The sequence below is a fragment of the Oncorhynchus keta genome, unplaced genomic scaffold (genome assembly GCF_023373465.1).
Source record: "Oncorhynchus keta strain PuntledgeMale-10-30-2019 unplaced genomic scaffold, Oket_V2 Un_contig_18713_pilon_pilon, whole genome shotgun sequence".
NCBI lineage: Eukaryota > Metazoa > Chordata > Actinopteri > Salmoniformes > Salmonidae > Oncorhynchus > Oncorhynchus keta.
The window spans coordinates 25,001-42,650 of NW_026281065.1; the positions used below are offsets into that span (position 1 = coordinate 25,001).

Sequence of the window (17,650 nt, forward strand, 5' to 3'; positions counted from 1 at the left end):
CAATCTGATTGTTGACTAAAGGCCAGGATTCAATCCGATTGTTGACTAAAGGCCAGGATTCAATCTGATTGTTGACTAAAGGCCAGGATTCAATCTGATTGTTGACTAAAGGCCAGGATTCAATCTGATTGTTGACTAAAGGCCAGGATTCAATCCGATTGTTGACTAAAGGCCAGGATTCAATCTGATTGTTGACTAAAGGCCAGGATTCAATCTGATTGTTGACTAAAGGCCAGGATTCAATCCGATTGTTGACTAAAGGCCAGGATTCAATCTGATTGTTGACTAAAGGCCAGGATTCAATCTGATTGTTGACTAAAGGCCAGGATTCAATCTGATTGTTGACTAAAGGCCAGGATTCAATCTGATTGTTGACTAAAGGCCAGGATTCAATCTGATTGTTGACTAAAGGCCAGGATTCAATCTGATTGTTGACTAAAGGCCAGGATTCAATCTGATTGTTGACTAAAGGCCAGGATTCAATCTGATTGTTGACTAAAGGCCAGGATTCAATCTGATTGTTGACTAAAGGCCAGGATTCAATCTGATTGTTGACTAAAGGCCAGGATTCAATCTGATTGTTGACTAAAGGCCAGGATTCAATCTGATTGTTGACTAAAGGCCAGGATTCAATCTGATTGTTGACTAAAGGCCAGGATTCAATCTGATTGTTGACTAAAGGCCAGGATTCAATCTGATTGTTGACTAAAGGCCAGGATTCAATCTGATTGTTGACTAAAGGCCAGGATTCAATCTGATTGTTGACTAAGGCCAGGATTCAATCTGATTGTTGACTAAGGCCAGGATTCAATCTGATTGTTGACTAAAGGCCAGGATTCAATCTGATTGTTGACTAAAGGCCAGGATTCAATCTGATGTTGACTAAAGGCCAGGATTCAATCTGATTGTTGACTAAAGGCCAGGATTCAATCTGATTGTTGACTAAAGGCCAGGATTCAATCGGATTGTTGACTAAAGGCCAGGATTCAATCTGATTGTTGACTAAAGGCCAGGATTCAATCTGATTGTTGACTAAAGGCCAGGATTCAATCTGATTGTTGACTAAAGGCCAGGATTCAATCTGATTGTTGACTAAAGGCCAGGATTCAATCTGATTGTTGACTAAAGGCCAGGATTCAATCTGATTGTTGACTAAAGCCAGGATTCAATCTACTGATGTTGACTAAAGGCCAAGATTCAATCTGATTGTTGACTAAGGCCAGGATTCAATCTGATTGGTGCATTGGGATGTTTGCGGAGATCGCATTCAAGGTAAAAGCTGCAGATTTGGACTCAGATATAATTTATAAATGTCAAGCGCTCTACAACATGTACCGGATTGACTCCCTCCCTCCCTCCCTCCCTCCCTCCCTCCCTCCCTCCCTCCCTCCCTCCCTCCCTCCCTCCCTCCCTCCGGCTACACAGCTACTCTCTCTCTCTCCCCCTCCCTCCCTCCCTCCCTCCCTCCCTCCCTCCCTCCCTACACAGCTATTCTTTCTCTCCCTCTCTCTGACACACACCCACACACACACTGCACGCACACTTATGCAATTGTTCCAAAGCACAGTTACATTCTCATGCACGCTCACACATGGGCATGTACACGCACTCCAGCAAACAGTTCAAACCCCCGAGCTGACAAGGTACAAATCTGTCGTTCTGCCCTTGAACAGGCAGTTAACCCACTGTTCCCAGACCAGTTAACCCACTGTTCCTAGACCAGTTAACCCACTGTTCCTAGGCCAGTTAACCCACTGTTCCTAGACCAGTTAACCCACTGTTCCTAGACCAGTTAACCCACTGTTCCTAGACCAGTTAACCCACTGTTCCTAGACCAGTTAACCCACTGTTCCTAGGCCAGTTAACCCACTGTTCCTAGACCAGTTAACCCACTGTTCCTAGGCCAGTTAACCCACTGTTCCCAGACCAGTTAACCCACTGTTCCTAGACCAGTTAACCCACTGTTCCTAGACCAGTTAACCCACTGTTCCTAGACCAGTTAACCCACTGTTCCTAGACCAGTTAACCCACTGTTCCTAGACCAGTTAACCCACTGTTCCTAGACCAGTTAACCCACTGTTCCCAGACCAGTTAACCCACTGTTCCTAGGCCAGTTAACCCACTGTTCCTAGGCCAGTTAACCCACTGTTCCCAGACCAGTTAACCCACTGTTCCTAGTCCAGTTAACCCACTGTTCCCAGACCAGTTAACCCACTGTTCCTAGTCCAGTTAACCCACTGTTCCTAGGCCAGTTAACCCACTGTTCCCAGACCAGTTAACCCACTGTTCCCAGACCAGTTAACCCACTGTTCCCAGACCAGTTAACCCACTGTTCCTAGACCAGTTAACCCACTGTTCCCAGACCAGTTAACCCACTGTTCCTAGACCAGTTAACCCACTGTTCCCAGACCAGTTAACCCACTGTTCCCAGACCAGTTAACCCACTGTTCCCAGACCAGTTAACCCACTGTTCCTAGACCAGTTAACCCACTGTTCCTAGACCAGTTAACCCACTGTTCCTAGGCCAGTTAACCCACTGTTCCCAGACCAGTTAACCCACTGTTCCTAGGCCAGTTAACCCACTGTTCCTAGGCCAGTTAACCCACTGTTCCTAGACCAGTTAACCCACTGTTCCTAGGCCAGTTAACCCACTGTTCCCAGGCCGTCATTGAAAATAAGAATATGTTCTTAACTGACTTGCCTGGTTAAATAAAGGTAAAATTAAAATTAAATTTACACAACAGTCTGAGTTCCTTAAGAGGCTTTACACAACAGTCTGAGTTCCTTAAGAGGCTTACACAACAGTTTGAGTTCCTTAAGAGGCTTACTGAGTTCCTTAAGAGACTATGCATATCCCAATGTTGGGATAGTTCCCACTTTGTTATAATATTTAAATAATAATGATATTACTGTGAGTGTGTCCAAAAATAACTCTGTGAACGCCACGCCCCCAATAGGCCACTCCTCCTGAATATATCCAATGGAGTACATTAGAAAAGACCCAGTTGCTGGGTCAACCCAGCATGGAAGTGATTCAAAACCTCACTGACGGTTAAATTAACCCATGTTCGGGTAAAGTGGTTATGTTCCGGAGGCGTGGCCTACTGGGGCCAAGGATTTCAGAGAGTTATTTTCCAGAGGCGTGGCCTATTGGGGCCAAGGCTTTCAGATAGTTATTTTCTGGAGGCGTGGCCTACTGGGGCCAAGGCTTTCAGAGAGTTATTTTCCAGAGGCGTGGCCTATTGGGGCCAAGGCTTTCAGATAGTTATTTTCCGGAGGCGTGGCCTATTGGGGCCAAGGCCTTCAGCTAGTTATTTTCCGGAGGCGTGGCCTATTGGGGCCAAGACTTTCAGATAGTTATTTTCCGGAGGCGTGGCCTATTGGGGCCAAGGCCTTCAGCTAGTTATTTTCCGGAGGCGTGGCCTATTGGGGCCAAGACTTTCAGATAGTTATTTTAAGACACCTGTGCAGTTAAATGTGATTCATGTTCATCCTGAAAAGCCAACTGACATTTACTCCTGAGGTGCTGATCTGTTGCACCCTCTACAACCGCTGTGATTATTATTATCAGACTCTGCTGGTCATCTATGAACGTTTGAACATCTTGGTCATGTTCTGTTATAATCTCCTGTTGGTCATCTATGAACGTTTGAACATCTTGGCCATGTTCTGTTATAATCTCCTGTTGGTCATCTATGAACGTTTGAACATCTTGGTCATGTTCTGTTATAATCTCCTGTTGGTCATCTATGAACGTTTGAACATCTTGGCCATGTTCTGTTATAATCTCCTGTTGGTCATCTATGAACGTTTGAACATCTTGGTCATGTTCTGTTATAATCTCCTGTTGGTCATCTATGAACGTTTGAACATCTTGGCCATGTTCTGTTATAATCTCCTGTTGGTCATCTATGAACGTTTGAACATCTTGGCCATGTTCTGTTATAATCTCCTGTTGGTCATCTATGAACGTTTGAACATCTTGGTCATGTTCTGTTATAATCTCCTGTTGGTCATCTATGAACGTTTGAACATCTTGGCCATGTTCTGTTATAATCTCCTGTTGGTCATCTATGAACGTTTGAACATCTTGGTCATGTTCTGTTATAATCTCCTGTTGGTCATCTATGAACGTTTGAACATCTTGGCCATGTTCTGTTATAATCTCCTGTTGGTCATCTATGAACGTTTGAACATCTTGGTCATGTTCTGTTATAATCTCCTGTTGGTCATCTATGAACGTTTGAACATCTTGGTCATGTTCTGTTATAATCTCCTGTTGGTCATCTATGAACGTTTGAACATCTTGGCCATGTTCTGTTATAATCTCCTGTTGGTCATCTATGAACGTTTGAACATCTTGGTCATGTTCTGTTATAATCTCCACCCGGCACAGCCAGAAGAGGACTGGCCACCCCTCATAGCCTGGTTCCTCTCTAGGTTTCTTCCTAGGTTCTGGCCTTTCTAGGGAGTTTTTCCTAGCCACCGTGCTTCTACACCTGCATTGCTTGCTGTTTGGAGTTTTAGGCTGGTTTTCTGTACAGCACTTTGAGACATCAGCTGATGTAAGAAGGGCTTTATAAATATATTTGATTGATTGATTGATCATCTTAAGTTTTTACATTGCAAATTTCAATTTTCCTTCAATATTTTCACACATATTTTAATATACATTTTATCACGATTATTTAAATATTATGGTTACGATCCCAACATTGGGACATGCATAGGATCTCGAGGAACTCCTACCCTAAGCCTCATAAAAGCTGCAAAAGTGTTGCTGCTCAACCTTAACATGTGATCGCAATATAACAGAACATGAACCGGATTGACATTTACTATCTCTCACTCCATCTCTCCCTCGCTCCATCTTTCTGCCTTGCTCCCTCTCTCCATCGCTCTGTCTCCCTCCCTCGCTCCATCTTTCTGCCTTGCTCCCTCTCTCCATCGCTCTGTCTCCCTCCCTCGCTCCATCTTTCTGCCTTGCTCCCTCTCTCCATCGCTCTGTCTCCCTCCCTCGCTCCATCTTTCTGCCTTGCTCCCTCTCTCCATCGCTCTGTCTCCCTCCCTCGCTCCATCTTTCTGCCTTGCTCCCTCTCTCCATCGCTCTGTCTCCCTACCTCGCTCCATCTTTCTGCCCCGCTCTCTCTCTCCATCTCTCTGTCTCCCTCCCTCGCTCCATCTTTCTGCCCCGCTCTCTCTCTCCATCTCTCTGTCTCCCTCCCTCGCTCCATCTTTCTAGCTCTCTCCCTCTGTTTCTCTCTCTCTCTATCTCTCTGTCTCCCTCCGTCTCCCTCCTATGCTCCTTCTCTTTCTTCTGGAGGACCAGGCTGAAAAATGAGAACTGAAACAGCCCCCCCCCCCTCTTTAAATAACACAGTGAATAACCAATTGTAAATGACACGAGGGAGACGTGACCTGGAATCTGTGAATTATTGATTGTTGGTTACTGTGGCAGAGCGACAGTAATTACCTCAGTAATGTGACTCCATCACATTTAAACATTTATATTGCTTATCTTTCTCCCTAACCTCTGGCGATGCTTTTCTCATTATACTAATCAAATTGGGGAATGGGAGAGTAATTATTTTTATTCTTCAATTAGAAACTAGTGCTGACATCCATATTACAACTGGCTTTCTAATATGCTGTTCCTGGCTGGGTCGGAAATATACCTGATCTGATATATACCTGGTTTTAAATATACCTGGTCTGATATATACCTGGTTTTAAATATACCTTGTTTTAAAAATACCTGGGTCTGAACTATACCTGGTTTTAAATATACCTGGTCTTAAATATACCTGATCTGATATATACCTGTGTCATGCCTGCTCCCGCTCCCCCTCCCTGGCACTCGCCATGCTGCCCATTATTACGCACACCTGTCACCTTCGTTACGAGCATCAGTGCCCCATTGGACTCACCTGTACTCCTTCACGTTTTGATTGCCTTACCTATATCTGTCTGTTCCTCTGTTTCATCCCTGTGTCAGCATTGATGTTGTTACGTTTACTTCAGTTTCTTGTCTATTATCCATGAAATGTTGATACTTATACGTCACCCAGCGTTGGTCCTTACAAAATGCTGACACCACAATTGAAGCATATCAGGGAGGTCTGTTTTTTGTTATTGTTGGTGACATCGGGTACCTGATCTGTGTCGCTGCCTTTTAAATAAACCTGTGCCTCAGCTGGCTCCAGGCTTCCACGCCTTAGCTGGCACGAGAGGTTTCCTGCCACTGGCTCGTCAGGCTTCCACACCTTAGCTGGCACGAGAGGTTTCCTTGCCTTAGCTGGCTCGTCAGGCTTCCACGCCTTAGCTGGCACGAGAGGTTTCCTTGCCTCAGCTGGCTCTCAGGCTTCCACGCCTTCGCTGGCACGAGAGGTTTCCTTGCCTTAGCTGGCCTCAGGCTTATAGCTGGTCTGTTTCCTGCCTCAGCTGGCTTCAGGCTTCCACGCCTTAGCTGGCACGAGAGGTTTCCTTGCCTTAGCTGGCTCGTCAGGCTTCCACACCTTAGCTGGCACGAGAGGTTTCCTTGCCTTAGCTGGCTCGTCAGGCTTCCACGCCTTAGCTGGCACGAGAGGTTTCCTTGCCTCAGCTGGCTCGTCAGGCTTCCACGCCTTAGCTGGCACGAGAGGTTTCCTTGCCTTAGCTGGCTCGTCAGGCTTCCACACCTTAGCTGGCACGAGAGGTTTCCTTGCCTTAGCTGGCTCGTCAGGCTTCCACGCCTTAGCTGGCACGAGAGGTTTCCTTGCCTTAGCTGGCTCGTCAGGCTTCCACACCTTAGCTGGCACGAGAGGTTTCCTTGCCTTAGCTGGCTCGTCAGGCTTCCACGCCTTAGCTGGCACGAGAGGTTTCCTTGCCTCAGCTGGCTCGTCAGGCTTCCACACCTTAGCTGGCACGAGAGGTTTCCTTGCCTCAGCTGGCTCGTCAGGCTTCCACGCCTTAGCTGGCACGAGAGGTTTCCTTGCCTCAGCTGGCTCGTCAGGCTTCCACGCATTAGCTGGCACAAGAGGTTTCCTTGCCTCGGTTGGCTCGGCAGGCTCCCATCCCACGTCACGCCTCAGCGGGATCGTCTGGTTTCCTTGCCTCGGTTGGCTCGGCAGGCTCCCATCCCACGTCACGCCTCAGCGGGATCGTCTGGCACCCGTGCCTCGGCCGGCTCGTCAGGCACCAGCGCCTCAGCCGGCTCGTCAGGCTCCAGTGCCTCAGCCGGCTTGTCTGGCTCCCTTGCCTCGGCTGGCCCGTCAGGCTCGCCCAGGTGGGACGCTGGGTGGCCCCCCTATAGAGGGGGGGTACTGTCATGCCTTCTCACCCTCCCTGGTGCTAGGGGGCGCCAGGCTGCCCATCATTATGCACACCTGTCACCTTCGTTACGCAGCGTTTCATTGGACTCACATGTACTCCTTCATGTTTTGATTACCTTACCTATATCTGTCTGTTCCTCTGTTTCATCCCCGTGTCAGCATTGATGTCATTACGTTTTCCCCTGTCCAGACGTTGTCCTTGTTTCTTGTCTATTAGACATTAAATGTTCACTCCCTGTACTTGCTTCTCGTCTCCCAGCGTTGGTCCTTACAACCTGGTTTTAAATACACCGAGTCTGAACTATACCTGATCTGATATATACCTAGTTTTAAATATACCTGTCTCTGAACTATACCTGATCAGATATATACCTGGTTTTAAATATACCTGATCTGATATATACCTGGTTTTAAATATACCTGATCTGATATATACCTGGTTTTAAATATACCTGATCTGATATATACCTGGTTTTAAATATACCTGATCTGATATATACCTGGTTTTAAATATACCTGATCTGATATATACCTGGTTTTAAATATACCTGTCTCTGAACTATACCTGATCTTATATATACCTGGTTTTAAGTATACCTGATCTGATATATACCTGGTTTTAAGTATACCTGGGTCTGAACTATACCTGTTCTGATATATACCTGGTTTTAAATATACCTGATCTGATATATACCTGGTTTTAAATATACCTGATCTGATATATACCTGGTTTTAAATATACCTGGGTCTGATATATACCTGGTTTTAAATATACCTGATCTGATATATACCTGGTTTTAAATATACCTGTCTCTGAACTATACCTGATCTGATATATACCTGGTTTTAAGTATACCCAATCTGATATATACCTGGATTTAAGTATACCTGATCTGATATATACCTGGTTTTAAATATACCTGTCTCTGATCTGATATATACCTGGTTTTAAATATACCTGATCTGATATATACCTGGTTTTAAATATACCTGATCTGATATATACCTGGTTTTAAATATACCTGATCTGATATATACCTGGTTTTAAATATACCTGATCTGATATATACCTGGTTTTAAATATACCTGATCTGATATATACATGGTTTTAAATATACCTGTCTCTGAACTATACCTGATCTGATATATAACTGGTTTTAAGTATACCTGATCTGATATATACCTGGTTTTAAGTATACCTGGGTCTGAACTATACCTGTTCTGATATATACCTGGTTTTAAATATACCTGATCTGATATATACCTGGTTTTAAATATACCTGGGTCTGATATATACCTGGTTTTAAATATACCTGATCTGATATATACCTGGTTTTAAATATACCTGTCTCTGAACTATACCTGATCTGATATATACCTGGTTTTAAGTATACCCGATCTGATATATACCTGGTTTTAAGTATACCTGATCTGATATATACCTGGTTTTAAATATACCTGTCTCTGATCTGATATATACCTGGTTTTAAATATACCTGATCTGATATATACCTTTTAAATATACCTGATCTGATATATACCTTTTAAATATACCTGATCTGATATATACCTTTTAAATATACCTGATCTGATATATACCTTTTAAATATACCTGATCTGATATATACCTTTTAAATATACCTGATCTGATATATACCTTTTAAATATACCTGATCTGATATATACCTTTTAAATATACCTGATCTGATATATACCTTTTAAATATACCTGATCTGATATATACCTTTTAAATATACCTGATCTGATATATACCTGATCTGATATATACCTTTTAAATATACCTGATCTGATATATACCTTTTAAATATACCTGATCTGATATATACCTTTTAAATATACCTGATCTGATATATACCTTTTAAATATACCTGATCTGATATATACCTTTTAAATATACCTGATCTGATATATACCTGATCTGATATATACCTGATCTGATATATACCTGATCTGATATATACCTTTTAAATATACCTGATCTGATATATACCTGATCTGATATATACCTGATCTGATATATACCTGATCTGATATATACCTTTTAAATATACCTGATCTGATATATACATTTTAAATATACCTGATCTGATATATACCTTTTAAATATACCTGATCTGATATATACCTTTTAAATATACCTGATCTGATATATACCTTTTAAATATACCTGATCTGATATATACCTTTTAAATATACCTGATCTGATATATACCTGATCTGATATATACCTTTTAAATATACCTGATCTGATATATACCTGATCTGATATATACCTGATCTGATATATACCTGATCTGATATATACCTGATCTGATATATACCTGATCTGATATATACCTTTTAAATATACCTGATCTGATATATACCTGATCTGATATATACCTGATCTGATATATACCTGATCTGATATATACCTTTTAAATATACCTGATCTGATATATACATTTTAAATATACCTGATCTGATATATACCTTTTAAATATACCTGATCTGATATATACCTTTTAAATATACCTGATCTGATATATACCTTTTAAATATACCTGATCTGATATATACCTTTTAAATATACCTGATCTGATATATACCTGATCTGATATATACCTTTTAAATATACCTGATCTGATATATACCTGATCTGATATATACCTGATCTGATATATACCTGATCTGATATATACCTTTTAAATATACCTGATCTGATATATACCTGATCTGATATATACCTGATCTGATATATACCTGATCTGATATATACCTTTTAAATATACCTGATCTGATATATACCTTTTAAATATACCTGATCTGATATATACCTTTTAAATATACCTGATCTGATATATACCTTTTAAATATACCTGATCTGATATATACCTTTTAAATATACCTGATCTGATATATACCTTTTAAATATACCTGATCTGATATATACCTTTTAAATATACCTGATCTGATATATACCTTTTAAATATACCTGATCTGATATATACCTTTTAAATATATCTGATCTGATATATACCTGATCCTGGTTGGTCTTGTTTGGTTCTGGTTGGTCCTGGTTGGTCTTGTTTGGTCCTGGTTGGTCTTGTTTGGTCCTGGTTGGTCCTGGTTGGTCTTGTTTGGTCCTGGTTGGTCTTGTTTGGTCCTGGTTTGTCCTGGTTGGTCTTGTTTGGTCCTGGTTGGTCTTGTTTGGTCCTGGTTGGTCTTGTTTGGTCCTGGTTTGTCCTGGTTGGTCTTGTTTGGTCCTGGTTGGTCTTGTTTGGTCCTGGTTGGTCTTGTTTGGTCCTGGTTGGTCTTGTTTGCTCCTGGTTGGTCTTGTTTGGTCCTGGTTGGTCTGGTTTGGTCCTGGTTGGTCCTGGTTGGTCTTGTTTGGTCCTGGTTGGTCTTGTTTGGTCCTGGTTGGTCTTGTTTGGTCCTGGTTGGTCCTGGTTGGTCTTGTTTGGTCCTGGTTGGTCTTGTTTGGTCCTGGTTGGTCTTGTTTGGTCCTGTTTGGTCCTGGTTGGTCTTGTTTGGCCCTGGTTGGTCTTGTTTGGTCCTGGTTGGTCTTGTTTGGTCCTGGTTGGTCCTGGTTGGTCTTGTTTGGTCTTGTTTGGTCCTGGTTTGTCCTGGTTGGTCTTGTTTGGTCCTGGTATCTCTTGTTTGGTCCTGGTTGGTCTTGTTTGGTCCTGATTTGTCCTGGTTGGTCTTGTTTGGTCCTGGTTGGTCTTGTTTGGTCCTGGTTGGTCTTGTTTGGTCCTGGTTGGTCCTGTGAAACTGAGAATCTCTGGACCAGATGGGGATTCAATTCCATCTGATCAGAACAGGAGAATCTCTGGTAATTTTCCCTCATAAAGTGTAAAGAAATAAATCAAAAGAGAGTGATAATATAGTAGAGCCCAGACAGTCTGCTTATCTTGACAAACTTTATTGATTGTTATTGTTAAGTGGAAGAACCATCGTGCATGCACATACAAGGACAGGGGAGGGGCTATCTCATCACAACACCTATGGAAGCAGAGGATGTAGAGGGTAGGGACAGAGACACGCAGTGGTGTAGCCAGGATACGTGTTGCCATGCCCACTGATGGTTCAGCAAACACAGGGCAGGGTCTTAACCCCCAGAACCTGCAGGATGGGGCTAAACCCCACAACCTGCAGACTGGATGGGACTTAACCCCAGAACCTGCAGGATGGTGCTAAATCCCACAACCTGCAGACTGGATGGGACTTAACCCCCAGAATCTGCAGGATGGTGCTAAATCCCACAACCTGCAGACTGGATGGGACTTAACCCCAGAACCTGCAGGATGGTGCTAAATCCCACAACCTGCAGACTGGATGGGACTTAACCCCCAGAACCTGCAGGATGGTGCTAAATCCCACAACCTGCAGACTGGATGGGACTTAACCCCAGAACCTGCAGGATGGTGCTAAATCCCACAACCTGCAGACTGGATGGGACTTAACCCCAGAACCTGCAGGATGGTGCTAAATCCCACAACCTGCAGACTGGATGGGACTTAACCCCCAGAACCTGCAGGATGGTGCTAAATCCCACAACCTGCAGACTGGATGGGACTTAACCCCAGAACCTGCAGGATGGTGCTAAATCCCACAAACCTGCAGACTGGATGGGACTTAACCCCCAGAATCTGCAGAATGGTGCTAAATCCCACAACCTGCCTACAGGATGGGACTTAACCCCCAGAACCTGCAGGATGGGGCTAAATCCCACAACCTGCAGACTGGATGGGACTTAACTCCCAGAACCTGCAGGATGGTGCTAAATCCCACAACCTGCAGACTGGATGGGACTTAACCCCCAGAACCTGCAGGATAGGGCTAAATCCCACAACCTGCAGACTGGAAGGGGCTTAACCCCCAGAACCTGCAGGATGGGGCTAAATCCCACAACCTGCAGATGCCACTGCCTTTTTCATGGGTTGCATTTCTGAATATTTTTTCTTCTTCTTATAAATACAAAACTGAGATATGTAACAAACACCTCTGATCAGGTTAATTTGTAAACAAGGTGTAGGTAGAAAGGAGGGAGGAAAGGAGGGAGGGGGAGGAAAGGAGGGAGGAAAGGAGGGAGGGAGGGAGGGGGGAGGGAGGAAAGGAGGGAGGGAGGGGTAGGGAGGGGGAGGAAAGGAGGGAGGAAAGGAGGGAGGGAGGGGGAGGGGGAGGGAGGAAAGGAGGGAGGGAGGGAGGGGGAGGAAAGGAGGGAGGAAAGGAGGGAGGGAGGGGGAGGGAGGGGGGAGGGAGGAAAGGAGGTAGGAAAGGAGGGAGGGAGGGGGGGAGGGAGAGGGGGAGGAAAGGAGGGAGGGGGAGGAGGGAGGGAGGAAAGGAGGGAGGGAGGGGGAGGAAAGGAGGGAGGAAAGGAGGGAGGGAGGGGGGGAGGGAGGGAGGGAGGAAAGGAGGTAGGAAAGGAGGGAGGGGGGAGGGAGGGGGAGGAAAGGAGGGAGGGAGGGGGAGGGAGGGGAGGGAGGAAAGGAGGGAGGGGGAGGGAGGGGGGAGGAAAGGAGGGAGGAAGGGGGGGGAGGGGGGAGGAAAGGAGGGAGGGGGATATCAGGAAGAAAGGAGGGAGGAAAGGGGGGAGGAAAGGAGGAAGGGGGAATATAAGGAAGAAAAGAGGGGTGTAAGGAAGTATTTAGCTGAGTGAGGTGAGCTGGGCGTTTCCTCTCGCCGCTCCAACAGCTTCATTTTTCATATTTACATAAACGTCATTTTTTTTCTTCACAAGTCATATATATTTCTAATTAATCAAACAGTTTTTTTTCAAAGTGTAAAGGCTGAGTTCTAGAAAATAACATTACAAAGGAGGTCACGTTACAAATGATATCAAAACCCAAATGAAAGACAAGTCAATGTAAACAAAAACAAAAAAAAGCCGAACAAACAAACAACAACAGTGTACAGGACATTGACATGTCTTACAGCCCAGTAGTAGTGAAGACTGTGTACAGGCTGTGTGTGTCTGTCTAGTAGTAGTGAAGACTGTGTACAGGCTGTGTGTGTCTGTCTAGTAGTAGTGAAGACTGTGTACATGCTGTGTGTGTCTGTCTAGTAGTAGTGAAGACTGTGTACAGGCTGTGTGTGTCTGTCTAGTAGTAGTGAAGACTGTGTACAGGCTGTGTGTGTCTGTCTAGTAGTAGTGAAGACTGTGTACAGGCTGTGTGTGTCTGTCTAGTAGTAGTGAAGACTGTGTACAGGCTGTGTGTGTCTGTCTAGTAGTAGTGAAGACTGTGTACAGGCTGTGTGTGTCTGTCTAGTAGTAGTGAAGACTGTGTACAGGCTGTGTGTGTCTGTCTAGTAGTAGTGAAGACTGTGTACAGGCTGTGTGTGCGCCTGTCTAGTAGTAGTGAATAATGTGTACAGGCTGTGTGTGTCTGTCTAGTAGTAGTGAAGACTGTGTACAGGCTGTGTGTGTCTGTCTAGTAGTAGTGAAGACTGTGTACAGGCTGTGTGTGTCTGTCTAGTAGTAGTGAAGACTGTGTACAGGCTGTGTGTGTCTGTCTAGTAGTAGTGAAGACTGTGTACAGGCTGTGTGTGTCTGTCGGCAAAATAGTACAGCTGACCCCCCAAAGAATACCATGATAATATGTACATTATGATTGCATTTACTTGTAGTGTGTCATGATCCAGTCGTCATGACGACTCCATAAAGACAACGAGAAAAGCTTTAACCCCAAACCGTTGGTGTTGTAGCCTACAACTAAAACATGACAGTTGTGTATTTTGTGTTTCAAGAGAGAACACCTTTGATGTACAGCTCAAACGTCTCCATTAATACATTGTTGGTCTATATATATATATATATATATATATATATATATTTGTTTGTTCAGTTTTTCATCGGGTACAAATAATCATAGTCGTATAATTTATGCAGACAAAACAAGCGAAACCCAAAGGGTAAAATAGAGAAGCTAAATATAGACATTTTTTATTATATTTTTTAAATTCTCTCCCATAATATAAAAGTCATCAACTATATCAATGGATATACTGTAATTTCTATAAAAACAACATCTGTACCAGTATCATTATTATTACTATGGGATAACCTAAAGGGTTTTGACTAAAGGGACTAGATGATGGTTTCAACAGTAAACCCTCCATGGAGAAAAAGACAGCATGCCTCCCAAATGGCACCTTATTCCCTACATAGTGCACTACTTTGAACAGGGCCCTATGGCACCTTATTCCCTACATAGTGCACTACTTTGAACAAGGCCCTATGGCACCTTATTCCCTACATAGTGCACTACTTTTAACAGGGACCTATGGCACCCTATTCCCTATATAGTGCAATACTTTGACCAGAGGCATATAGGGCCCTATATAGGGAATAGGGGTCCGTTTGGGAAGCAGACTCTCTGTCCTCTAACCATAATAAGTTATTCTCTGTAAAAATCTGACTGCACAGACAGATGGAAAACACCGGGAGCATCTGAACCTTTGGCTTTGAGTGACAAACGGTGACAATCACAACCATCATGATCTAATCCACACATCAACGTCCTCGCTGTTTAGCACACTGTCGACTACACACCATCCACACACAACTACTCCCCTCCATCTCTCTCTATCCCATCACCTGGTCTAGTAATGACACAGCACTGTGTTGTGGGTTTATAGTACCCCCTTTTACCCCCACCTCCCCTCCATCTCTCTCTATTCCATCACCTGGTCTAGTAATGACACAGCACTGTGTTGTGGGTTTATAGTACCCCTTTTACCCCCACCTCCCCTCCATCTCTCTCTATTCCATCACCTGGTCTAATAATGACACAGCACTGTGTTGTGGGTTTATAGTACCCCCTTTTACCCCCACCTCCCCTCCATCTCTCTCTATTCCATCACCTGGTCTAGTAATGACACAGCACTGTGTTGTGGGTTTATAGTACCCCATTTTACCCCCACCTCCCCTCCATCTCTCTCTATTCCATCACCTGGTCTAGTAATGACACAGCACTGTGTTGTGGGTTTATAGTACCCCATTTTACCCCCACGTCCCCTCCATCTCTCTATCCCATCACCTGGTCTAATAATGACACAGCACTGTGTTGTGGGTTTATAGTACCCCATTTTACCCCCACCTCCCCTCCATCTCTCTCTATTCCATCACCTGGTCTAATAATGACACAGCACTGTGTTGTGGGTTTATAGTACCCCATTTTACCCCCACCTCCCCTCCATCTCTCTCTATCCCATCACCTGGTCTAGTAATGACACAGCACTGTGTTGTGGGTTTATAGTACCCCATTTTACCCCCACCTCCCCTCCATCTCTCTCTATCTCATCACCTGGTCTAATTTCTATTTTAACTTTACTTAACTAGGCAAGTCAGTTAAGAACAAATTCTTATTTACAATGACGGCCTAGGAACAGTGGGTTAACTGCCTTCTTCAGGGGTAGAGCGACAGATTTTTACCTTGTCTGCAGGGGGACTCGATCTTGCAACCTTTCGTGCCTTTCTAGTACCCCATTTTACCCCCACCTCCCCAACCCTAACCTTAATCCTCACCCTGAGCTTCAGCCCTAACCTAACCTCAACCCTAATCCTAACCTAATCCCAAAATTAACCCTAATCCTAACCTGATCCTAACTATAACACTTGGCCAGTCCTTAACTTTAACCCCAATCCTGACCTAACCTAACCCCAACCTTAACCCTAATCCTAACCTGATCCTAACCATAACACTTGCCCAGTCCTTAACTTTAACCCCAATCCTAACCTAAACTAATCCCAACCTTAACCCTAATCCTAACCTAACCCCAACCTTAACCCTAACCTAGCTCCAACCTTAACCCTAATCCTAACCCTAATCCTAACCTGATCCCAACCTTAACCCTAATCCTAACCTGATTCTAACTCTAACACTTGCCCAGTCCTTAACTTTAACCCCGTTCCTAATCCTAACCCCAGTAGCTAGGAAACAATGTAGACGCTGACAGAGAGAATGTAAAAGGAATCCGAACCCTACAATCATGTAAACACTCTTACAAAACGGGATCACATTCTACGATGTATTTTACAGGATTGGTTTTGTCTTTTCACGAAGCCCTAACAGTTGAAATGTGTTGTTTTACAATGGTAAGGTTTTAAATCTAGTAGCTCTTCTATAGCTCTACCGACACGGACAATCTACTAACCTTTACAAATTAAAAACCCACTGTATCAAAATTAACAGCACACAATATCTGAGGTATAAATGTCCTTCTTTAGTTGACTGACTTCTCTCTCTCTTAGGAGCTGCTAAAATCATGATCAACAGCATATATTGCAATACCCAGGCCTCAAAGTTCTTTCTCTGTGTCTCTCTCTCTGTCTCTCTGTCTGTCTCACTCACATACTGGTTTGTTGGTTGTGTGGTTTATTTGTTGGTTGGTCGGTTGGTTGGTTGGTTGGTTGGTTGGTTGGTTGGTTGGTTGCTCGATTGTGTCCCTGTTAGAAAGGATTGGTTGTTGTCTGGTTATAGGGAGGTTGGTTGGTTGGTTGGTTGCTCGATTGTGTCCCTGTCAGAAAGGATTGGTTGTTGTCTGGTTGTGGGGAGGTTGGTTGGTTGGTAGGGTAGTAATTGGTTGTTGTATGGTTTTAGGGAGGTTGGTTGGTTGGTTGCTCGGTTGTATCCCTGTCAGAAAGGATTGGTTGTTGTCTGGTTGTGGGGAGGTTGGTTGGTTGGTAGGGTAGTAATTGGTTGTTGTATGGTTTTAGGGAGGTTGGTTGGTTGGTTGCTCGGTTGTATCCCTGTCAGAAAGGATTGGTTGTTGTTTGGTTTTAGGGAGGTTGGTTGGTTGCTCGGTTGTATCCCTGTCAGAAAGGATTGGTTGTTGTATGGTTTTAGGGAGGTTGGTTGGTTGGTTGCTCGGTTGTATCCCTGTCAGAAAGGATTGGTTGTTGTTTGGTTTTAGGGAGGTTGGTTGGTGGGTTAGTATGGGGCGAAGCGGCTGTAGCCTCCCCTGTATATACTAGCCTGCAGGGAGGACAACACCAGCCCCACGTCGTCAGCATGACTCCTCGTCTTGGCATCAGCCAACGGGGCAAACGGATTCTGAAACACACACGTAACCATAGAGATAAGGTAAGAATTCTGAAATGCACACGTAACCATAGAGATAATGTAAGAATTCTGAAATGCACACGTAACCATAGAGATAATGTAAGAATTCTGAAATGCTCACGTAACCATAGAGATAATGTAAGCATTATGAAACACACACGTAACCATAGAGATAATGTAAGAATTCTGAAACACACACGTAACCATAGCGATAAACTGTATGTAAATCATTCTGAAACACACGCATAACCATAGAGATAAACTGTATGTAAA

The 17,650-nt window shown here is 43.9% G+C and overlaps 1 protein-coding gene and 3 long non-coding RNA genes across 35 annotated transcripts in view; 1 reads left to right on the forward strand and 3 right to left on the reverse strand.

Annotated features, from left to right (window-relative positions):
* Window positions 1-11,219: 11,219 nt before the first annotated feature.
* On the reverse strand, window positions 11,220-12,404 carry LOC127920252 (uncharacterized). Of its 23 annotated transcripts, none has more exons than XR_008105468.1 (4): window positions 12,199-12,404; window positions 12,108-12,139; window positions 12,022-12,048; window positions 11,220-11,902 (listed from the first exon to the last, which is right to left on the reverse strand). It is a non-coding gene; the product is annotated as an uncharacterized LOC127920252 (long non-coding RNA). The 23 variants fall into 23 exon arrangements; XR_008105469.1 differs by having other exon boundaries at window positions 11,220-11,871; window positions 11,931-12,048; XR_008105478.1 differs by lacking the exon at window positions 12,022-12,048 and having other exon boundaries at window positions 11,220-11,754; window positions 11,813-11,902; window positions 12,081-12,139.
* A 414-nt stretch (window positions 12,405-12,818) lies between these two features.
* On the reverse strand, window positions 12,819-16,492 carry LOC118383318 (uncharacterized). 9 transcript variants are annotated; one of them, XR_008105488.1, is made up of 4 exons: window positions 15,620-16,492; window positions 15,353-15,441; window positions 15,059-15,265; window positions 12,819-14,881 (listed from the first exon to the last, which is right to left on the reverse strand). It is a non-coding gene; the product is annotated as an uncharacterized LOC118383318 (long non-coding RNA). The 9 variants fall into 9 exon arrangements; XR_008105491.1 differs by having other exon boundaries at window positions 15,059-15,147; window positions 15,413-15,530; XR_008105486.1 differs by having other exon boundaries at window positions 15,059-15,236; window positions 15,413-15,530.
* A 119-nt stretch (window positions 16,493-16,611) lies between these two features.
* Window positions 16,612-17,242, forward strand: LOC127920254 (uncharacterized). Its single transcript, XR_008105493.1, has 3 exons — window positions 16,612-16,740; window positions 16,800-17,039; window positions 17,103-17,242. It is a non-coding gene; the product is annotated as an uncharacterized LOC127920254 (long non-coding RNA).
* The window catches only part of LOC127920253 (RNA binding protein fox-1 homolog 1-like), a 46,524-nt gene continuing 46,036 nt past the window's right edge, over window positions 17,163-17,650 (reverse strand). Inside the window, exon 6 of one of the 2 annotated variants that reach the window (XM_052504111.1) lies at window positions 17,163-17,368. In XM_052504111.1, coding sequence (XP_052360071.1) covers window positions 17,246-17,368 — 123 coding nt within the window. In that variant the 3' untranslated portion in view covers window positions 17,163-17,245. The remainder of the gene's footprint in view (window positions 17,369-17,650) is intronic. The other variant, XM_052504112.1, reaches the window with a different exon arrangement.